The sequence below is a fragment of the Mobula birostris genome, chromosome 10, assembly GCF_030028105.1.
Source record: "Mobula birostris isolate sMobBir1 chromosome 10, sMobBir1.hap1, whole genome shotgun sequence".
In the NCBI taxonomy this organism is placed as follows: Eukaryota; Metazoa; Chordata; class Chondrichthyes; order Myliobatiformes; family Myliobatidae; genus Mobula; species Mobula birostris.
The window spans coordinates 118194042-118217005 of record NC_092379.1 but is presented as its reverse complement, the minus strand read 5'-3'; the positions used below and the strand labels follow the sequence as shown (position 1 = coordinate 118217005).

The 22964-nt window shown below is 41.8% G+C and overlaps 1 protein-coding gene across 1 annotated transcript in view; it reads left to right on the top strand.

Annotated features, from left to right (window-relative positions):
- rasl11a (RAS-like, family 11, member A) overlaps window positions 1–22964 on the top strand; it is a 39112-nt gene that overhangs the window by 3697 nt on the left and 12451 nt on the right. The window contains exons 2-3 of the mRNA XM_072270852.1: window positions 1980–2036; window positions 2130–2209. Coding sequence (XP_072126953.1) covers window positions 1980–2036; window positions 2130–2209 — 137 coding nt within the window. The remainder of the gene's footprint in view (window positions 1–1979; window positions 2037–2129; window positions 2210–22964) is intronic.

Here is a 22964-nt window from a genome sequence, read left to right as displayed (position 1 = left end):
TAGATGCTGATGAGTTCAGTAGACACTGGTACCTATCATGGCAGAGTAATCACCAGATATCATGAAGCCAATCACCTTGGAAACAGGCTCTTCAGGCCCTTGAGTCCATGTTGAACATCAAACATACATTTGTTCTTCATATTCCCATTATATCTCCCAGATTTTGTCATTCACCTACGCACTTCAGAGGGATATGGGTCAGTTACTGGCAAATGGGCATCTTGGCCAACATAGGGAAACCAGGCCGAAAGGCTTGATTCACTGCTGAATGAATCTATGACTCTACGACTAGGGCTGATTTACAGTAGCAAATTAACCCACCAGCCTGCATGCCCTCATGATATGAGTGGACGTGGGAGCACCGGGGAGGTAGTTCATTTGTCCACGGGGATTATATGCAAATTCCCCACAATCAGCACTGGAGATCAGGATTGAACCCAGGTATCTCACAATGAGAAACAGCAGGTCTACCTGTTGCTCCACTCTGCTGCCTGACAATGGAAATATCCTTGCAGTCCATTGCTAGGTCAATGTTATCAAACAGATGTATATGCCTGGATTTACCCCAGTGATCATGACAATCATTAAATTTGACTGTGGTAACTACAGAGAGGTCTCCCTGATGCTTGCCGTAGGAAAAGCCAGGATTCTCCTTAAGTGGCTGAAGTGATGTTTCCCGAGCACAATGTAGATTCCACCCCTCTACAGTGATTGACATTGCACATAAACTCCAGGAGAAATTCGGGGGAGCAACACAAGTCACAAAATATTGTCTTTCTCAGCCTTACTGAAGCCTTTATCACCATCAGAAAGGAGGGACTGTGGAACACTCTCCTTAGACTCAACTTTCCAAGAAATTTTTTCTTGGTTCTATGTCTGTTTTATGATGGCATGCCATCCTTTATCTTAGCCAGTAAGTTTACTGCAGAGGCAGAAGCATGTCAACCAGTGTCAAACACAGCTGTGTCACTGCCCCAAAGACCTACACTGAGTGTTTTAAGAACAACGTCTCCCCGTCCACCATCAGATTTCTGAATGGTCTATGTACCCATGAACGCTACCTCAATATATCTCTTGCTCTATCTAGTTATTTGTAGCTTATAGTAATTTTATGTCCTGCACTGTTTTGCTGATGCAAATTTCATGACATATGTCTATGATAATAAACCTGGTTCTGATTCTGATTCTGAAATTCACTGTGCCCGTCAATGCATCAGCACAGACGTCAGTCGATTAATGAAATGGCAGTTGAAGATAAAGACCTCAGACCTGGTATCAAACTCAAGATCTACAGACTAAATCTCCTGTATGCTTCAGGCATGTAGACTACTTAGAGTAGGCATGTCAAGGGAATGGAAAGATCTCTTCAAAGTCCTCAAAAACTTCTGGATGGATAAGTGAACTAATATTGGCTTAATCCCAGAGAACCCACAAAACCAGAGTGAAAGCAAGTTATCCTTGACACTGACAGGCTGCTTAAGAACAAAATGAGTTACGTATATTGTTCCATTATGATCAAATTTGCAACTTCTGTGGTAGGTAATGCCCAATTCAGCACACAACATAAAGTCATGTTGTAATTACACAGTAAAATTTCCTTTAAGTTTTGTTAGCTATTAGTTGTGGTTTTTTTGCACAATGATAAAAAGGCTGAATTTTTAGATCAGAGATCTGAGAGTGAATCAAACCATGGTTGTGTAGTGAGAGTGGCACTGTTATAGTCTGAGAAGTATTGAAGTGTAGCAATATCAGGATTACTGAAAAAATAGTAAACAGTGCTATCCAAGCATGACATGCAAAATCGTGATAAACAAAATGTATCATAATATTAATTTTAAAAGTTTACTTAGAGATGAGCCATATTTTGTATCTATAAATTGATATGAAGATATAACTGAAATATAAATGAGAATATGGAATAGAAAGCCTACCTTTTAGGTGAATACTTTCTTTCAATTGTTTTCTAACTTTTTTTGCAGCCTTGATTGTACGTTTTCTCACAAGACGATTCATTGGGGATTATGAACCAAACACAGGTAGGTGTAACCCCAGGTGCTGTCTAATTGGTAAATCAAACAAACAGTAACTGCTTGTTGGCATTTACTTTGGCTTGTTTCTTTTAATTTCAGGAGCTTTATACACCAGACAAATGAATATCGATGGGGATCAAATTACACTGCAAGTTCAGGACACTCCCTTCATTACTCAGGTAGAACCCATAATTGCTTTTAACTTCTTTGTTGTGAAGTTTACTATTGTTTCCATCTGGGCATATATCTAAATCAGAGGTTCCAACCTTGTTTATACTCTCAATCAAAACCATTAAGCAAGGGGTCCAAGGACTCTAGGTTGGGAACCCTCAATCTAAATCAAATAGACCAAGCATTAAGCTCCCTTTATCTTGCTTCAAAATGGTGTTGGCCTCAACATCTAAGAGGAATAACCGGAAGAAAATTTCACATTTCACCCAATATTAATGAGGATCAAAATTTCTGATTAATTACGTCATGTCCACTGGATTGAGGTCATACTGAGCATTAACTGAAAGACTGAATCACTATCAGATCAAAAGAATCATATCAGGATAAATGGAGATCAAGGCACAAATGCCTTAGAATGATTGAAATTATCATGAAGTAAAGGATGGTGTAATATTTTTAATTTAAACTTTGGTCCAAATATTAAGTTGAATTTGATTTGTAATAAATTTTATTACTGGCGGCTGTTTTAAAGATAGTGCTTGACATTAAAAAAGTACTAAAGAAGATCAAGTAGTTGCAATTAATGCTATTCCCACCCCACCCTTTTGAAACAGGCAGCTTCATGTTAATTTACTGAAGGATACTTTTCTTTGGGAAAGAACATAGTTCTTATTTCAGTGATCCATTATCAATGTCGAACATTACAAAGCCTGAAGTAAATACCCATTAAAATTTTGTTTAGTCTAACCTGATAATGCCTTTTGCTTAAATTATCAGTGTGTGCCTCTCATAGCAGAGTTGTTACAGAAGACCAGCTGTTTAATTCTCCTTTTCATGTGGAAAAGTGCTATTTTGCACATTAATTTTTCATTTGAGAGATTATTAAAGAAACTTATCAATTGTCATGCAATGGTCATAGTAGCTTGTGTCACATCCATAGTGTGTGTGTGTGTGTGTGTGTGTGTCTATAGATAATAACTCCTATGTATAACAGATTATATAGAAAAGTCCTCTTCCAATGATTTGATTCACATGCACACTTTAAGCATACATCATATAAATATTCAGTTGGTTTCTGCCAATAGAATATGGAGATTAAATTACTGTTTGAATCACTGCTGTTCTTTCCTTGCAACATTAACCATTTTGAGCTGTTCCAAAGCTCTTTCAATTATTAGTGAATTTGTGAAGTGATGGTGACATTATACATGTTGCTTGTGAGCAGCTCCGTTCCTTTCATGTGTGATGATGACTCAGAGTCATTTCACTGCAATTTTTTCAGACTTTAACATCTAATAACTGGCTCAATGAATGTAAATTGGCTGCGGAAACCAGAAAAGATGATTCAAGATATGAGAGCGTAATCCCACTGAATAAACACTGTAGTGATAGAAATTCTTTTAACATTTCAGTCACGTGGTTTGGAAAGAAAATGATAAATGTGGAATAATAGTGTTGAGTTTGTTTCCACAAAAATTAAAAATTAAAAAGAGATAACTCAGGAACTTTTTCTAAGGGGTTGTCCAAACAGGGAGGCAGTGATTGGGTTATGCTGTTTGCTCATTGTTGACATGTAGGATGGTTAAACATCTGTGTAGCATCAGCATTGATGCTGAAGGACACAATAAGGAGAACTGTTCCTGAACTTGCATTCAAATTGGCAGCTTTGAATATATTTCTAAATATGCCCTTACTCTATCAAAATTATTACTCTTCTTTCTTTTGGCCATGGCCTATACGTCTGAGATCATCTGTGGGCTGTGTGCTGAGCCTGTTGCTGTTCACTCTGTTCAAACATGGTTGCATGGCCAAACACCCGAACAATCACATCTTCAAGTTCACTGATGACAGACACAACATTGGTGGGGCTCATCACCTCCAATGTAGAGAGGAGGTAGAAGAACTTGAGGCTTGGTGCCGGGAAAATAAGCTCTTCCTTAATGTTAGCAAGACAAAAGAAATGGTTATCATCCTTAGGAGAACTCGCACCAGCCACACCACAACCACCCCCCACACATTGGCAGCACAGCAGTGGAAACTGTGAGCAGTTTTAAATTCCTGCGAATGCACTTCACACTCAGCATTTCATGGCCCTAAAACTCATCTAGACAGTCAAGAAAGCTTGCCAATGCCTCTACTTTCTGAGGAGGCTGAAGACAGCTGGACTTTACACATTCTTAAAGTTCAAAATTTGAAATAAACTTATTATCAAAGTACATATATGTCACCATATACAAGCCTGAGATTCATTTTCTCGCAGACATACTTAATAAATCCAAAACCATAACAGAATCAATGTAAGACCACACCAACAGGACAGACAACCAGTATGCAAAAGACAACAAACGGTGCAAAAACAGAAAGAGAGAAAATAATAATAATAAACAAATAAATAAGCAATAAATATTGAGAATTTGAGATGGAGAGTCATTGAAAGTGGGTCCGTAGGCTGTGGGAACTTTACAGCAATGAGGCAAGTGAAGTTGAGTGAAGTTATCCCCACTGGTTCAAGAGTCTGATGGTTGAGGGGTAATAATTGTTCCTGAACCTGGTGGTGTGAGTCCTGAGGCTCCTGTACCTTCTCTCTGGTGGCAACAGCAAGAAGAATTATCACCTGGGTATGGGGGTCACTGATGATGGATTCTGCTTTCCTGTGACAATTCCCCATGTAGATGTGCTCGGTGGTGGTGAGGGCTTTACCTGTGATGGACTGGGTCGTATCCACTACTTCCTGTAGGATTTTCCATTCAAGGGTATTGGTGTTTCCATACCAGACAGTGATAGCCAGTCAACATACTCTCCACGACACATCTATAGAAGTTTGTCAAAGTTTTAGATGTCATGCTGAATCTTTGCAAAAACTAAGGAAGTAGAGACACTGCCATGCTTTCTTCATAATTCCACCTACGTGCTGGGCCCAGGACAGGTCCTCTGAAATGATAACATTGAGGAATTTAAAGTTGCTGACCCTTTCCACCTCTGGTCCCCCATGGGGACTGGCTCATGGACCTCCTCCTCCCAAAGCTAATAATCACCTCATTGTTCTTGCTGGTTGTTGTTGTAGTATCACTCAGCCACATGAATGACTCACGGCATTCGACAAGTGCGCAGTAGAGAACATCCTAATAAGCTGTTTGGTATGAAAATTGCACTGCAGCAAACAGGAAGACTCTACAACAGGTAGTCAAAACTGCCCAATGCATCCCTGGCACCAGCCTACTCACCATTAAGGATATACATATAGAAAGATGTCAGAAAAGGGCCAGTAGCATTATGAAGGATCCCACACATCCTGCTCATGGCGTGTTAGTCTCACTCCCATCAGAGGGAGAGGTATATAGTATCCATGCCAGGACCACTAGACTCCAACAGGGCAGCACAATAGTGTAGTAGTTAGCACAATGCTTTACATTTCTAGTGACCCAGGTTCAATTCCTGCAGCTGCCTGTAAGGAGTTCGTACTTTCTCCCCGTGACCGTGAGGGTTTTCTCCAGTGCTGTGGTTTTCTCCCCCAGTCCGAAGACGTACTATTTGGTAGGTTAATTGGTCATTGTACTCGGCACAATGACAATAAAGTTGAATCTAATCCAATCTAATCATTGTAAATTGTCTGGTGATTAGGCTACGATTAAATCGGCGTGGGTGGTGTCACTCGAAGGGCTGGAGGGGTCTATTTTGTACTGTATGTCAATAAATAAACAAAACAATTATTTTCCTTAAGCAATAAGACTGATCAACTCCACCACTACTTTATTATTTCCTGTCAGTCATCTTGTGTTCAGCCTTGTGTCACTTTATAGACGTACAATCAGTCTATGTATAGAAGCTGCCTTACGTACTCGTTTGCGTGCTTTTTTTATTATTGTTGTGCTTTTTATTATTTGTGGGTTTTTTTGTGAACATCAAATCTGGAGTAACAATTATTTCATTCTTGCCCTTGTGTACAGGAAATGACATTAAATAATCTTGAATCCATGCTTCTGTAGGCCCAAAGGATATAAACACCATTGTTTATGGAGAGAACTCATTCAATCATTCATCGCCAGATCTGGCTGAATCACACTATTATGTCCTACTTTTCCCTGCCAAAAATGATCAAATAGAGTCATGAGAGCATAGAGTAATACCACATTGAAAGATGTCGTTGGGTCCAACGTGTCCATGTTGATCATAGTACCTACCAAGCCAGTCCCACTTGTCCATATATGTCCCATATCCCTCTAAGTTCCTCCTATCTATGAGTTTATCCAAGAGTCTTTCAAATATTATTATTGTACCTACCCAACTCTGGTGTGAAGAAGTTAGTCCCGAGGTCCCTATGAAATCTTTCACCTCTCACCTTATAAATGCATTCCCTCTCATCTTTAGTTCCCCTTTCCTGGGAAAAAAAAAGATTATGTGCTTTCATCCTGTCTATGCCCGTCATGATTTTATGTACCTCGGTAAAGTCATTCCTTTGTAAGGCGTTGGTGTAGAAGGGAAGGCATAAGATTTTTGGATCACTGGGCTCTCTGCAGGGAAGAGGGGACCTGTACAGGAGGGATGGTTTGCACCTGAACTGGAGGCGGACTAACATCATAGCAGGAAGGTTTGTTATTGCTGCACAGTGAGGTTTTAACTAGAGTTGCAGGGAGATGGGAACCAGATTGCCAGAACAGTTAGTAGAGGGTTTGTGGAGGTAGATGTTGGTAAGACCTCAGACAAAGTCTGGAATCAAAAGGTTGAGCATGATGCGACTAGTGTCCAGAGCTGTGAATATTTCAATGCAAGAAGTATCATAGGAAAGGCGGGTGAGCTCAGGGCATGGATCAACAGCTTGAACTATGATGTTGTAGGCTTTAGTGAGACTTGGTTTGCAGGAGTGGGATTTCATTGTTTTGAACATGACAGAGTAGAAGGGATTAAAAGAGGAGGGGTGGCATTACTAGACAGCGCAAATGTCATCGGCAGTGCTCTGTCAGGACAGACTGGAAAACTCGACTAGGGAGGCGTTATGGATGGAACTGAGAAATAAGAAAAGTATGACCACGTTAATGGGCTATATTACAGACCACCTGACACTCCTAGGCGTTTAGAGGAACAAATTTATAAAGATATCGCAGACTGTTGCAAGAAATACAAGGTTGTTAAAGTAGATGATTTTAACTTTCCACAGGACTAGGTGGGGTAGAGTTTGTCAAATGTACTCAGGAACGTTTCCTTTATCAGTGTGTAGAAGTCCCAATGAGAGAGCGTGTGATACTGGATCTGCTACTAGGGAATGAGACAGGACAGGTGACAGAAATTTGTATAGGGGAACACTTTTGCATCCAGTGACCACAATGCCATTAGTTTCAAAGTAAATATGCAAAAAGTTAAGTTTGGTCTGCAAGTTGAGATTCTAAACTGGAGAAAGGCCAATTCTGATGGGATCAGAAATTATCTGGCAGGCTGTTTTCTGGCAAAGGTGTACTTGTTAAGTGGGAGGCCTTCAAAAACAAAATCTTGAGAGTACATGGCTTATATGTGCCTGTCAGAATAAAAAGGAAAGATAATAAGTGCAGGGAACCTTAGTTTTCAAAAGATATTGAGGCTCTAGTTAAGAGAAAAAAGGTGGTGCATAAACACGAGGAATTCTGCAGATGCTGAAAATTCAAGCAACACACATCAAAGTTGCTGGTGAACGCTGCAGGCCAGGCAGCATCTCTAGGAAGAGGTACAATCGACGTTTCGGGCCGAGACCCTTCGTCAGGACAGGAAAGGTGGTACATAGCAAGTATAGGCAAGCAGGAACAAATGAAGTGCTAATGGCATACAGGAAATGCAAGAGAACACTTCAAAGCAATCAGAAAGGCTAAAAGAAGGCATGAAGTTGGTCTAGCAGACAAGGTGAAGGAAAATTTTAAGGGAGTCTACAGATATGTTAAGAGCAAAAGGATTGCAGTGGACAAAACTGGTCTTCTGGAAGATCAGAATGGTAATCCATGTGTGGAGTTAAAACAGATGGGAAAGTTCTTAAATTAATTCTTTGCATCTGTAGTGAACTCGGCCTTTTCTCCTTGGAGCAATGGAGGATGAGAGGTGACCTGATAGAGGTGTATAAGATGATGAGAGGCATTGATCATGTGGATAGTCAGAGGCTTTTTCCCAGGGTTGAAATGGTTGCCACAGAAGGACACAGGTTTAAGGTGCTGGGGAGTAAGTACAGAGGAGATGTCAGGGGTAAGTTTTTTACTCAGAGAGTGGTGAGTGCATGGAATGGGCTGGCGGCAATGTTGGTGGAGGCGGATACGATAGGGTCTTTTAAGAGTCTTTTGGATAGGTACATGGAGCTTAGAAAAATAGAGAGCTATAGGTAAGCCTAGTAATTTCTAAGGTAGGGACATGTTCGGCACAACTTTGTGAGCCAAAGGGCCTGTATTGTTCTGTAGGTTTTCTATATTTCTGTGTTTCTATGTATTTACTCAGGAAATGGATACAGAGTCTATAGAAGTAAGGCAAAGTGGCAACAACTTCATTGACCCTGTACAGAAGAGAAGGAGTTTACTACCCTGGGGCATATCAGGGTGGATAAATCCCCAGGGCCTGACAAGATGTTCCCTCAGACCCGACAGGAGCAAGTACAGAAATTGTCGTGGTTTTAGAAGTGATATTCAAAACATCCTTAGTGACAGGAGAGGTACCAGAGGAATGGAGGATAGCCAATATTGCTCCGCTGTTTTAAAAAGGCTCTAAACAGAAACAAGGAAATTATAGGCCGGTGAGTCTGATGTCAGTTAGTGGGAAAGTTATTGGAAGGAATTCTAAGGGACCAGATATATAAGTACTTGGAAGGACATGGACTGATGAAGGACAGTCAACATGGCTTCGTGCTTGACATGTCATATCTAATCAATCTTATAGAGTTTTCAAGGAAGTTACCAGGAAAATGGATGAAGGTAAGGCAGTGGATGTTTTCTACATGGACTTTAATAAGGCGATTGACAAGGTCCCACATGGGAGGCTGGGCAAGAAGCTTCAGTCTCTTGGCGTTCAGGATCAGGTAATAAATTGGGTTAGACATTGGCTTTGTGGGAGAATCCAGAGAGTGGTAGTAGATGGTTGCCTCTCTGACTGGTGGCCTGTGACTAGTGGAGTGCCGCAAGGATCAGTTCTTGGTCCTTTGTTGTTTGTCATCTACAGTATATCAATGTTTGGGATGATAACGTGGTTATGTGATAATGTGGAAAAATGGCAGATAGAATTTAATGCAGACAAGTGCGAGGTTTTGCTCTTCAGTAGGACCAGCCAGGGTAGGTCTTACACAGTGAGCGGTAGAGCACTGAGGAGTGTGTTAGAATAATGGGATCTGGGAATGCAGGTCCATAATTCATTGAAAGTGGCATCACAGGTAGATAAGGTCATAAAGAAAGCTTTTGGCACATTGGCCTTCATAAATCAATGTATTTTTGAGTACAGGAGAATGGATGTTATGTTGAAGTTGTATATGACATTGGTGAGGCCTAATTTGGAGTATTGTGTGCAGTTTTGTCACCTACCTACTGGAAAGATGTAAACAAGGTTGAAAAAGGACAGAAAGGGCCGGCTGGTGGTGCAACAACATCGGTGCCGGACCCGGGAGCGGAGGTTCCCGGGTTCAAACCTAGTCGGGTCCGCTCCCGAGTACGCTTTCCATCTGTGCCAGATTGAGTGTCGAGATCGCAACTCGATCTCATAAAAGAAAGGGAAAATACTGCGAAAATGTCTGTGTGAGGAGTGGCGCGCCATACAGTCTCTCTCTCTCTCTCTCTCTCTTTCGCTCGCTCTGCGCCTCGTAAAGACGCATGAAAAAGACATCATCACGGAAAAAAGACATCATCATGGATGCATGCACGGACGCACACACGGACACACAGACGCACACGCATGCACACACAGACGCACACGCACAGACTCGCACGCACGCAGGCACACGCAAAAAAAAAGGACAGAGAAAATTCACAAAGATGTTGCTGGGTCTGGAGGAACTGAGTTATAAAGAATGACTGAATATGTTAGGACAATGTTCTTTAGAATGTAGAAAATTGAGAGGAGATATGAAAAAGGTATACAAAATTATGAGAGGGTGTAGATATATAGATAGGGTAAATGCAAGCAGGCTTTTTCCACTGAGGTTGGATGGGAGTACAACCAGAGGTCATGGGTTAAGGATGAAAGGTGAAAAGTTTTAGGGGACATGAGGGGAAACAACTTCACTCAGAGGGTCGTGAGAGTGTGGAATGAGTTGCCAGCACAAGTTGTCCATGCGGACTTGATTTCAATGTTTAACAGAAGTTTGTATAGGGTCACGGATAGTAGCAGACATCCCACCTCTCCTGGAAGTTCTGGGAGTCTCCCGCAAATTAATAGTGGCTCCCTGATGCCCTCAAATTACATACAATGTCCCGGAAATTGATTTTTTTGAGAGCGAGCATGAGAGAGCGCGCGAGAGAGAGCGGAGAGCAAGAGAGCAAGCGCAAGAGCAAGAAAGCAAGCGTGAGAGAGTGAGCACGGGTGAGAGCGACCATGAGAGACAGAGTGCGAGAGTGAGAGAGAGCGAGAGCGAGAAAGCAAGCGCGAGAGAGAGTGAGAGTGAGATAGCAAGCGCGAGAGGTGAGCGAGAGAGAGAGCGGGAGCAAGAGAGCGACAGAGAGAGAGCGAGAGCAAGAGCGAGAAAGCGAGTGCAAGTGAGAGCGACCATGAGCGAGATAGCATGCGCATGGTAGAGAGAGAGCGAGAGAGTTCCAAAAAAAGTCAGAGTGGCAGAGTGTTCCAAAAAAAGAAAATATAAAACATACGTCACCCCAGACAACACTAAAGTGTACCTCTGCCTAATAGGGGTCAAAAATAATGACAGTGTTGCTCGCTGCACTGTTTGCAACAGTGACTTTTCTATTGCCCATGGTGGGTTAAGATTGTAAAAGACATGTTGAGGTGAGTTTAACAGGTGTCATTTGTTCATTAGCATAGCTAACGTTATTTAAACTAGCTGGCTAGCCGCTAAGGAGCTACTCTATTGCAGACATCCCACCCCTCTCGGAAGTTCCGGGAGTCTCCCGCAAATTGATGGTACTACCTCCCTGAAATGACTTTTTGCAGGGTGGGATGTCTGTAGCAGGGATATGGAAAGCTATGGTCCTGATACAGGTTGTTGGGAGTAGGCAGTTTAAATTGTTTCCCCATGGACTAGTTGGGTCGAAGGGCTTGTTTGTGAGCTGTACTTTTCTATGACTCTCAATATCCTGTATTCTGAGAAATTAAGTCCATGCCTGCTCAACTATCTCAGGCTCTCAACCCCTAACAGCATCCTCATAAACCTTCTCTGCATTATTTCCAGTCTAATTATGGCTTTCCTGTAACAGAGTGACAAAAACTGTACACAATACTCCAACTGTGGTCTCACCAAGGTTCTGTAACATAATCTCCTTTCCTCAATGCCCTGACCAATGAATGTCCGTGTGCAAGTTGCCTTTCTCACCACTGTCTCCCTGTGAGCTGCTTTCAGTGAACTAGGTAGTTGTAGTCCTACGTCCCTCTGCTGCATCGCAGTCCCAGGACCTGACTATTCACTGTAGACCCCAGCCTGATTTGACTTCCCAAAATGAAATACTTCCCAAGTGGGAATTGAAAGCCATTTGCTAATCCTTGGCACACTTAGCTAACTGATCGAGATACTCCTGTAATTTTTGATAACCTTCTTCACTGTTTTTGATATACCTATTTTGTTATCAAATTTACCAACAATGCCTTATGCATTCATATACAAAATACATATAAATAAGAAACAACAAAGTTCCCAGCGCTGATCTCTGTGGCACACTACTAATCACAGGCTTCCAATCTGGAAAACAACCTTCAATCATGCTCTCTGCTTCCGACCATCAGGTTAATTATGAATCCAGTTAGCTATCCTCCCTGGATCCCAAGCAATCTAAGCTTCCAAATTGGCTTGCCATGTGGGACCTTGTCAAATGCCTAGCCAAAATCCATAAGGAAAATGCTCATTCTTCTTGATTACCTCTTTGAAAGACTCTTAGAGATTTGTCAGGCATGATTTCCCGTGCACAAAGGCATACTGACTATTCCTAATTAGATCTTGTCTTTCTAAATGTTGATACATCCTGTCCCTCAGAATCTGTTCCGGTAACTTACCTATCACTAACATTAACCCCACCAACCTATAGTTCCCTGGCTTGTCTCTGTTTGCCCCAATAGATAATCGTGTAACGTTGGCCACCATCCAGTCTTCTGGAACTTCATTTGCGGCTAAAGTTGAAGTGAATATTTCTGCAAAGGCTTCCACGGTTTCTTCCCAAGCTTCTCACAAGGGGAATAATTCAGTCAGGCCCCGGTGATTTATCCACCTTTACGGCACTTTGAGACCATCAATACCTCCTCCCTGTTAATTTATGAGGGCCAAGACATCATCACCTAATTCCCTAATTTCTTTAGCATCCACTATTTTTTCCACAGTAAAAGCTGATGAGAAGTATTCAAAAAACTCTCAGTCCACCTCCTCTGGCTCTGCAAAAAAAAAAAAAAAACACCATTCTGAATTTTAAGGGGAGCAATTCTCTCCCAAGCTACCCTTTTACTCTTAATTCACTGTAGATTTTTTTGGGGGATTTTCCATAAATCTGCTTGCCAGATCCATCTCATACCTTTGTTTTGTCCTCCTGATTTTCCCTTTAAATGTACTCCAATGCTTCATATAGTTATTGAGGAATTTTCTCGTTCCGAACTTTTTTTTCCTGACCAGAGCCTCAATATCTCTCGTCTACCAGGATTCCCTAAACCTCCCAGGCTTGTCACTTCCCCTGATGGGAACACGCTGTCCTTGAACTCTTGATATTATATTTTTAAAAGCCTCTCGCTTGCTAGTCATCCCTTTACCAGCAAACAATCTCATTCAATGAACCTCTTCATGATCCCGCCTAAAGCTTCCAAAATTGGTCCTGCCTTAGTATAGACCTGTGGACCTATCCTGTCTTTCTCCAAAACTTTTCAAAAGTAATGGTATTGTCACTTGAACCAGTGAGCTTACTGGCTGACAATTCAATCACTTGCATTACTTCATTCCTTAGGAGCAGCTCTAGTGTTGCAGCCTCTCTTATAGAGTCCTCTGTATACACTATATTGATTGCAGAAACACTCTGGGACAGATTTAACAAATTCCACTCCATCCATCTCCTTTGTACAATGGGTGGCCCAGTCAATACAGGTCAATGTGCAGGCAAATTGACATTCTCTCTTCTCCCCCTTCCTATCGGGCAGAAGATACAAAAGCCTGAAAGTACATACAATCAGGCTCATGGAGAACTTCTACCCTACTGTTATCAGACCCTTGAATGTATGTTTGTATGATCAGATAGACTCTGAGCTTCAAAATCTACCTCACCATGATCAAGCACTTTATCGCTTGCCCAAAATGCATATTTTTGGTAGCCTTTACACTTTATTCTGCATTGTTATTGGCTCACCTTATTTTAGTTCAATGCACCATGTAATTATTTGATCTATATAAACAGTATGCAAGATAAGCTTTTCACTGTATCTTGGTATATGTGAGAATAATAAACCAATACCAAAAGTGGCAGGAGAATAACAGTGGGAATAATAACTGAAACTGTAGAAGAGTCAAGAAGGGAAAAGGTAGAGCATTCACAAAATACATTAGCAGACCCAGTAGGTGATTGGGTAGTACTGGAGGTAGAATTCAGCTAGATTTAACATAATTAATGAAAATAATAAAGATTACATTGGGAAGAAATTTGCTAAATTGGTGTAAAACCAATCTTACCAGATTTTTGATGTGATTTGGCATAAGAAGATTTGAAATGGTAGCAAAGACAAATCAGGATTTGAGCTGTATACTGTAATACATCCAAGGACAAGATAGAAAGGATTCTGACCCAGGATGAATTTTCAATAAGAGGAGAACTCAAAATCCAGGATCCCATAAATAGGCTACAAAGGGAAACTTGTGACTAATGGTGAGAGACTTCTGGTCAAGATGGTGCCTGCATACAACACTTCCATGGTCAACATCTTCTGGTTAGACCATTAAACCATATATTTTCCTTCTTCTGTGTCTTTTCTGTTTGTTTTTCATCTTGAATGCAATTCTGGAACTGCTGGAGCCTGTGATTTGCAGTCGGGAGACTGTTTGGCTGTTTCAATGCTCTGCAGTCTCTGAGGGGATTCCGGGAGATAGAAGCAGCATGTGCAAACCCTATGGCAATATGGCTACAAGATGGGGTGCGAGCCGATGTTCGACTCCGTTTCACCGATTAAAGCTACCATTGTTCGCTGGTTAAAGTGACAAGGGAGATTGAAACGTCAAGGTGAATGTGGAAGGTGAGCACTGACTGCCTGCCTTTTGATTGCTGGTGGGATCGCTCTGCTGACAGACAGGGGAGAGATTGCCGCTGTGTCCAGAGAATGTTACCCAGGTTTTCTGCATTTTGGATATGGTTTTGGACCATGGACTTCTCTTTCAGTCTTATAGTTTTTTATATTCTGTGTTTTTCGCCAATCTTTCTCGTTCTTTTTGTATGTGGAGGAGGGGGATTTGGGGGCCAATGTGCCTGTACCGTTGCGGTTCATTTTTTTGCCTGGGGAAGAGGGATTTGCGGATTGATGATCGTGCTGTCATTCTTTCCTTTCTTTGGTTTTGTGGCTATCTGGAGAAGAGCGATTTCAGAGTTGTATACTTTGATAATAAATGAACCTTTGAACCTTTTGAACCTTTTGAGTCCCTCAACCTCCAGCCTATTTGTGACAAATTGTGAGTATCCCAGCTGAAAATGGTGGGTATTTTATAGTAAATAGCTTAACAATGAGGTGGTCTTATTAAAGTTAAAACGGTTACCTACAGTAAGCATGAAAGTGGAGGATGTGCATGTAATTCTAAATGAATACTTTGTGTCTATCTTTATGGAAGATGGTAATTATTCATTAGGATAGGGGAATGTGAAATAGTGGAAATGATAGAGAGAGAGAAAGAGAAAGAGAAGATAGAGACAGACAGACAAAGAGATCAAGGACATGTCAGGAAGTCCACTGTCTTGAAATGTGGATTACTTGCCAGATGCAATTAAATTGCATCACATGTTCTTAAAAGAAACATATGGTATAGGAGCTATCTATTTTTTCCAACCCTGTCTGGTAATAGTTATGGGCAGGAGAACTGGAATGAATTTAATGTGGTATGGTTATTCAAAATAGAGGGAGGGATAGATTTTGTCACTACAGGCCGATCAAACTAATCTCAGTGGTAGGCAAAATACGGGAAATAATCTCCAGGGCAGTTTTACTCAGCATTTTGAGAAGCAGAAATTGAATTTGACTGGATAGATGATAGAAAAAAAAGGCAAGTGGAATTTATCCAGTATATTGTGAGGCAATAATTTTGAAAGGACAAACATGGCACGGGAATACATAATAAATGGAAAGTGACTGAAGTGAGTAAAGGAACAGAGGGAAACTGAGGTGTGTTTTCCCAAATCTATGAGGGCAACAGGACTGAGAGGTAAGGTGATTATGAGTGCATATGGCATACTTATCTTTGTTGGCTGGAGCATGAAATGAAAAAGTAGTACAAAATCTGTTAGGGCACAGCTGCAGTTGTCCTGGTTATCTTGCTACAGAGAGGATTATCTCCAGCGTTGAAAATTTCAATCCTTTCCTGGCTAAACTCTCACCTGCCACTCTCGGTAAACCTGAGCTGGCTTAAAATTCTGTAGACCCATCTTAACTTATGCCTAGCAAGTCTGCAAACTTATGTTTCTTATTGGTCAGCAGTGCATTCATTTTAAAATTCCCTCTTTGCTCTTAAATCTGTAAGTAAGGTAATCTGCAATCTCATCCTGCCCTCAATTTTGGTGGTGAATCTATGGAATTTGTTGCCATGGGCAGCAGTGGAGGCCAAGTCACTGGGTGTATTTAAGGCAGAGATTGATAGGTATCTGAGTAGCCAGGGCATCAAAGGTTATGGTGAGAAGGCAGGGGAGTGGGACTAAATGGGAGAATGGATCAGCTCATGATAAAATGGCGGAGGAGACCGATGGGCCGAATGGCCGACTTCTGCTCCTTTGTCTTGTCTTGTCTTGTCTAATTTTAATGAAATTCATGCTCTTTGCCAGTTCTGACTTTCATGCATCTCGCCATTGGTATCTACATTTTCAGTTGTGTTTCAAAAGCAGTTGTTGTGGAATACTTGGACTTTTGTAAGGTGCCATACCAGATTACTGAACAAAATTAGTGTTCATGGTACTCATGGAGACTTGATAGAAGCAGAGCATAAAATACTTTCAGTTTGACAGCTTATGATCACTGGCTTCTACAAGGAACAGTACTATGGCTCCAACTATTCATAAATTAGATCAATGAGGGGATGAGGAGATCAAGTGTAAGATATCCAAGATTGTAGAGAGATACAATCAAGAGAGGGCTGTGACCTCAGGATTGCTACCCATGCCACATGCTATTGAGGCCAGAAATAGGAAGATCATACAGTTTAACACATGGCTAAGTGGTTGGTATAGGAGGAAGGACTTCATATTTTTGGATCATTGGGCTCTCTTTCAGGGAAGATGGGACCTGTACAGAAGAGATGGCTTGCAACTAAACTGGAGGGGAACTAATATCCTCATGGGAAGGTTGGCTATTACTGCCCCGCGGGGGGGGGTTAAACTAGAGTCGTGGGGGATGGGAACCCGAGTACCAGAACAGTTAGTGGAGTGGTCGAGGACACAAATGTTGTTAAGACCTCAAAGTCAGGAATCAAAAGCTTGAGTATGGTGAGAGTAATGTTCTGAATTGCATATATTTCAATGCAAGAAATATCGTAGGAAAGGCAGATGAGCTCAGGACATGGATCAACACGTGAAATTATGATATTGTAGCCATTAATGAGACTTGGTTGTAGGAAGGGGGGGGGAATGGCAACTCAATATTCTCGGGTTCTGTTGTATTAGACATAATAGTGTGGGAGGGAATACAGGAGGAATGGTGGTGTTACTTGTCAGGGAAAATATCACAGTAGTGCTCAGTCAGGACAGACTGGAGAACTCATCTAGTAACACTTTATGGGTGGAACTGAGGAATACGAAAGGTATGACCACATCAATGGAGCTATATCATAGACCACCCAAAAATCCATGCGACTAAGAGGAAAAAAATTGAAGAGAAGTCGCAGAATGTTGCAAGAAACTTAACGTTGTGATAGTAGGTGATTTTAACTTTCCACATATTGACTGGGAATCTGTCAGTCCCTCCAGTTGAACTCCGTCATTTTGTGTGTTTCCCCCTAGCCATCAGTCTGTGGTTTTGTATTGCCATGTGCTCCTGTTTGTTTTCATGCTCCGTGTGCTTGCGCTCCTGCTCTACTCTGGCCCCTGTATTACTGAGTACTCTGCCTCTCACCTGCTTCTCATTATTACCTGTTTTGCTGCCACTTGTGTCTCATTGTGCTCCACCTATCATCTGCCTCTCTGTTTCTTGCTCCGTGTATTTCAGTCCTGTGTTTTCACCTGTTTGTTGTCAGATTGTGCCAATGAGTTTTCCTGAGACTTTCCAGCATTTGTATCTGAACTTTGTCCGTCTGAATATTGACTCTGCCTGTTTCCTGATTCTGGTTTTTAGATTTCTCTGGAATTTTTGATCTCTGCCTGAACTTTGATGCTGATGTTGTTGCCCCTCTGAATTTGCTACTCAGTAAATATCATAGTGCACACAGTGCTTGGTCTGTGATTGGGTCCTTGCTTCAGCATCCTGACAGAATCCCATACTGTAAAGAGACTAGATGGGATAGCGTTGGTTAAATGTGTTCAGGAAAGTTTTCTTAATGAGTACGTACGAGTCCCAATGAGAGTGTGTAATACTTGATTTCCTATTACAGAATGAGCCAGGGTAGGTGACGGAAGTTTGTGTAGGCGAACACTTTGCATCTAGTGATAACAATGCCATTAGTTTCAAGGTAATTATGGAAAAGGAAAGGCCTTGTCCTCAAGTTGAGATTCTAAATTGGAGGCAGATGAATTTTGGTGGTATTGCAAAGGATCTGGCAAGTGTTGATTGGGATAGGCTGTTTTCTGGCAAAAGTGTACTTGGTAAGTGGGAATCCTTTAAAGGTGAAATTTTGAGAGTACAAAGCTTGTATGTGCCTCTTAGAATGCAAGCCAAGAATAACACGTTTAAGGAGGCTTGGTTTATGAGAGATATTGAGGCTCTGGTTTAGGAGGGGAAAAAAAAGGAGGTGCCAAGCAGGTATAGGCTGATAGGAAGAAATGAGGTACTTGAGGAGTATAAGAAATGCAAGGGAACACTTAAGGAAGAAAGCACGAGGGCTAAAAGAAGGCATGAGGTTGTCCAAGCAGACAAGGTGAAGGAGGATCCTAAGGGATTCTACAGATATGGTAAGAGCAAAAGGATTGCAAGGGACAAAATTGGTCCTCTGGAAGGTCAGAATGGTAATTGACTTGCGGAGCCAAACAGATGGGGGAGATCTTAAATTAATTTTTTGCATCTGTATTTACCCAGAGACAGACAGAGAATCTATAGGAATGAGGCAAAGTGGCATCAACTTCATCGACCCTATACAAAGTAGAGGAGATGTTTGCTATCCTGAGGCAAATTGGGGTGGATAAATCCCCTGAGGTTGACCAGGTGTTCCCTCATATCCTACAGGAGGCAAATGCAGAAATTGCCAGGGCTCTAGCAGAGATATTTGAGTCATCCTTCGTGACAGGTGAGGTACCAGTGGATTGGAGGATAGTCAATATTGTTCGGCTTCTTAAGAAAAGCTCTCAACAGAAGCTAGGAAACTATAGGCCGGTGAGTCTGACATCGGTAGAGGGAAGTTATTGAAAGGTATTCTAAAGGACTGGATATATGAGTATTTGGCACTGATTAGGGATAGTCAGCATGGCTTTGTGTGTGGTAGATGGTGTCTAACCAAACTTGGTAGAGCTTTTTGAGGAAGTTATCTGGAAAGTTGATGAAGGCAAGACAGTGGATGTTGTCTACATGGACTTCAGCAAGGCATTTGACATGGTCCCACATGGGAGGTTTTGTCAAGAAGGTTCAGTCACTTGGGATTCAAGATGAGGTATTAAATTGGATTAGAGATTGGCTTTGTGGGAGAAGCCAGATTATTGTAGTAGATGGTTGTTTCTCTGTCTAGAGTCTTGTGACAAGTGGAGAGCTGCAGAGATTGGTGCTGTTTCTGTTGTTGTTTGTCATCTATATCAACAGTATAGATGATAATGTGGTTAACTGGATATTCAAATTTGTGGATGACACCGAGAATAGGGAGTAGTGGACAGCAAGGATGGCTATCAAATCTTGCAGCAGGATTTGTACCAGCTGGGAAAATGGGCTGAAAATTGGCAGATGGAATTTAATGCAGACAAATGTGAGGTGTTACACTTTGGTCAGACCAAGCAGGGTAAGCTTTGCACCATAAACGGGTAGGGCACTGAGGAGTGTGGTAGAACAGTAATCTGGGAATATAGATCCATAATTCATTGAAAGTGGTGTCACGGGTAGACAGGGTCATAAAGAAAGCTTTTGGCACATTGGCCTTTATAAATCAAAGTACTGAGTACTGGAGTTGGGATGTTATGCTGAAGTTATATAAGGTGTTAGTGAGGCTTAATTTGAGTATTATGAGCAGTTTTGGTCATCTACCTACTGGAAAGATTAAATAAGATTGAAAGAGTACAGAGAAACTTCACAAGGATGTTGCTTTGACTGGAGGATGGTATGAGCTATTAGGAAAGATTGAATAGGTTAGAACTTTATTCTCTTGAATATGGAAGATAGAGGGGAGATTTGATAGAGGTATACAAAATTATGATGAGGTATAGATAAATAGATAGGGTAAATGCAAGCAGGTTTTTTCCACCGAAGTTGGGTGAGACTACAACTAGAGGGGAAGGGTTAAGGGTGAAAGGTGAAAAGTTTAAGAGGTTCATGAGGGGGATCTTGTTCACACAGAGCAGTGAGAGTGTGCAACAAGCTGCCAGTGCAAGTGGTGGATGCAATTTCAATTTCAACATTTGAGAGAAGTTTGGATAGGTACATGGATGGGAGGAATATGGAGAGCTCTGGTCTGGGCAAGTTGATGGGAGTAGGCAGTTTAAATGGTTTGGCGTGGACTAGATGGGCCAAAAGTCTTGTGTTTGTGCTGTAGTTTTTATGACTCTATGACATAGACAAAGCTAAATAACAGGATGGAGAGAGGGTGAAAAGAAGCTTCAGTGAAATATAAATACAATGGGGAAAAATGTGAAGCCTTTCACTTTACTTTGAAAAGTAGAGTATTCTCAAATGGTGAGAGATGGAAAGGTGTTGGGGCTCAGAGAATGTCCTGAACACAAATCCCTGTAAGCTAATATGTAGGTTTATCAGATCATTAGTAAGGCAAACACGACGTTGGCTTTTATTGTAAAAGGATTGAATTTAAAAATCGAGGCATCTTTCTCCAAGTTTACAGGGCCCTGATAAGACCATTCCTGGAATATTTTATACTGGTCTATTTGAGAAAGGATTGAAGTTGTCCCATCGATCGGGGTCGACCATGGATGTGACACGCAAGCCAGGGCAGTACAATATGGAGAGCATGCTGTTGCTCATGTTGTAAGCTTCCCCTCCATGCAGCTAATGAATCCAAAGGAACGGCAGAGACCGATACAGTTTGGCACCAGGAACATAGCAGGAGTTGCGAGTCAGAATTGAACTCAACATAAGACTGCCTTAGGGCCTCCAGCTCCAGATTTTCCCTCTGGGTTTACTCCTGAAGCCTTCCCCATGAGTGGGTACAGCCACAAGGCAGCGGAAGCTTGAGATCAAATTTTTCCTTCTCCTAGTTGAGCTGCCAACCACAGCTGATGAACCCCATCTGCCCAAAGCGACTGGTTTTAAGACTCCAGTAACCCATCTTTGCCCCTTCTCCTGTCAATCGAAGACGTTCTGCTGGGCTCAGTAGCTGAGCCACATGTGAAGACTAGGAGCTGGACTTGGTTGTCAGAGGCTATTTGAGATGTATGCCACTGGGAGCATTTAATGAGTGGTGGGAGCTTATCCCCACTACCACTCCAGACCATAACTACCTTAACAGCCTTCAGGAAGACTAAGAATAAGGAAAGGTGCATCGCATTGGAGTTTCTCAGGTATTAAGGGAACCAAGATTTAAGGGGTGAATACAGAAAAATATTGCTGAGGTAGTTATTGAACTGCGGAATTGGTAAAAAGGAAGAATGACTTGCCCTTATTTCTGTTTCTTAAGTTCTTCTGTAAATTCTGTCTCTTAGTGGGGCCGCTTTGTGCTTATTATACCATACAATGTATAAATGACAAGTTAGATGTAAAATTGTGAGTTCATGCTATGCTTAATTATAGTTCAAAAGCTCAGACAGTGCTTCAGCAGTGATTTTTGTAATTGCCTGTCAAAGCTCAAGCATGAAGCATGGCCACCTGGGCGGCTGGCACCTGCAGACCATATGCCAGAAGACACAACACTTCCATACAGGGATAAAACTGGTTAAAGTGATTGGCATTTTCTTGCACTCTGTTGTAGCAGTTTTTTTCTTTAATTTTGAGTGCACATTCCATCCGCAGTTTTGCTTTCAATCAATTGTTACTAAATATAGTTTCTTATTTATTAGCAGGAGGGAGAAACACAAAATTGTACTCTCGAGCAATTATCTATTCATTCTTCTATATGACAGAGATGAAAGCTATTTGATTCATTGAGTCTATCTTAGTACTCCCATCTATCTTAGTCCCATATATTGGGTGTAAATTGTTCTCTCTCAGGTGTCCACTAACTCTGGTCTGAATCTCCTGCCATCCAGCTATACCAGAGGTAATTTACAGTAACAGTTCATCAAAGAACAGTGGTTGCTTTATCAAGAATGATGATGAAGTGGGGGATAGAGAGGAAGGGAAGCAGCTGGTAGGTTGGTGTGGGGAGAACAACTGAAGCCTGAACATGGAGAAGACAAAGGAAACCATTGTGGGCTTCAGGAAGTTGCAGGTGAACCATCACCCTCAGCAAATACATGGGTCCTCCATAGAGAGTGTTAACTGCACCAAGTTCCTGGGAGTTCTCATCATGGATGACTTCACCTGGTCCCTTAATATCACCCCCCCCCACCCACCCCGAACAAGAAGGCACAGCAGCTCTTCCGTTTCCTGAGAAGGTTGAGGCAAGCAAGGCTCCCACCACTGCATTTTACAGGAGCACCACTGAGAGCATACTGACAAGTTGCATTTCCATCTGGTCTGGAAGCAGTTGAGCATCAAACCAGGTATCCCTACGAAGAACTGTGAGAATAGCTGAGAGGATCATAGGCATTTCCTTACCATCCGTTAGGGACATTTATCACGAGCGCTGCGTACGCAGGGCCCTTAGCATCATTAAGGATTGCACCCACCCACCCATCCAGCCTCTTTGACTTTTTGACCATCTGGCAGGAGACTATGATGCATAAAACAAGAACGGTCAGGATGAGAAACAATTTCTTCCCTAAGCCATTGGGCTTCTGAATTCCCTCCGGCATCCTATTCTAAGTGGTTAATCTGTTCCAGTACCATATTTAATATGAATGCACTGTACCTTCATAAGTTGTGTGCTGTGTGTGTTATGTATATTACTGTGCTTTGCACCCTGGTGTATAATCATATAACATATATGGTTATGTACATAGCTAAATGATAAACTTGACTTGACTTCAGCCAGTTCACAAAAATACTTACCTT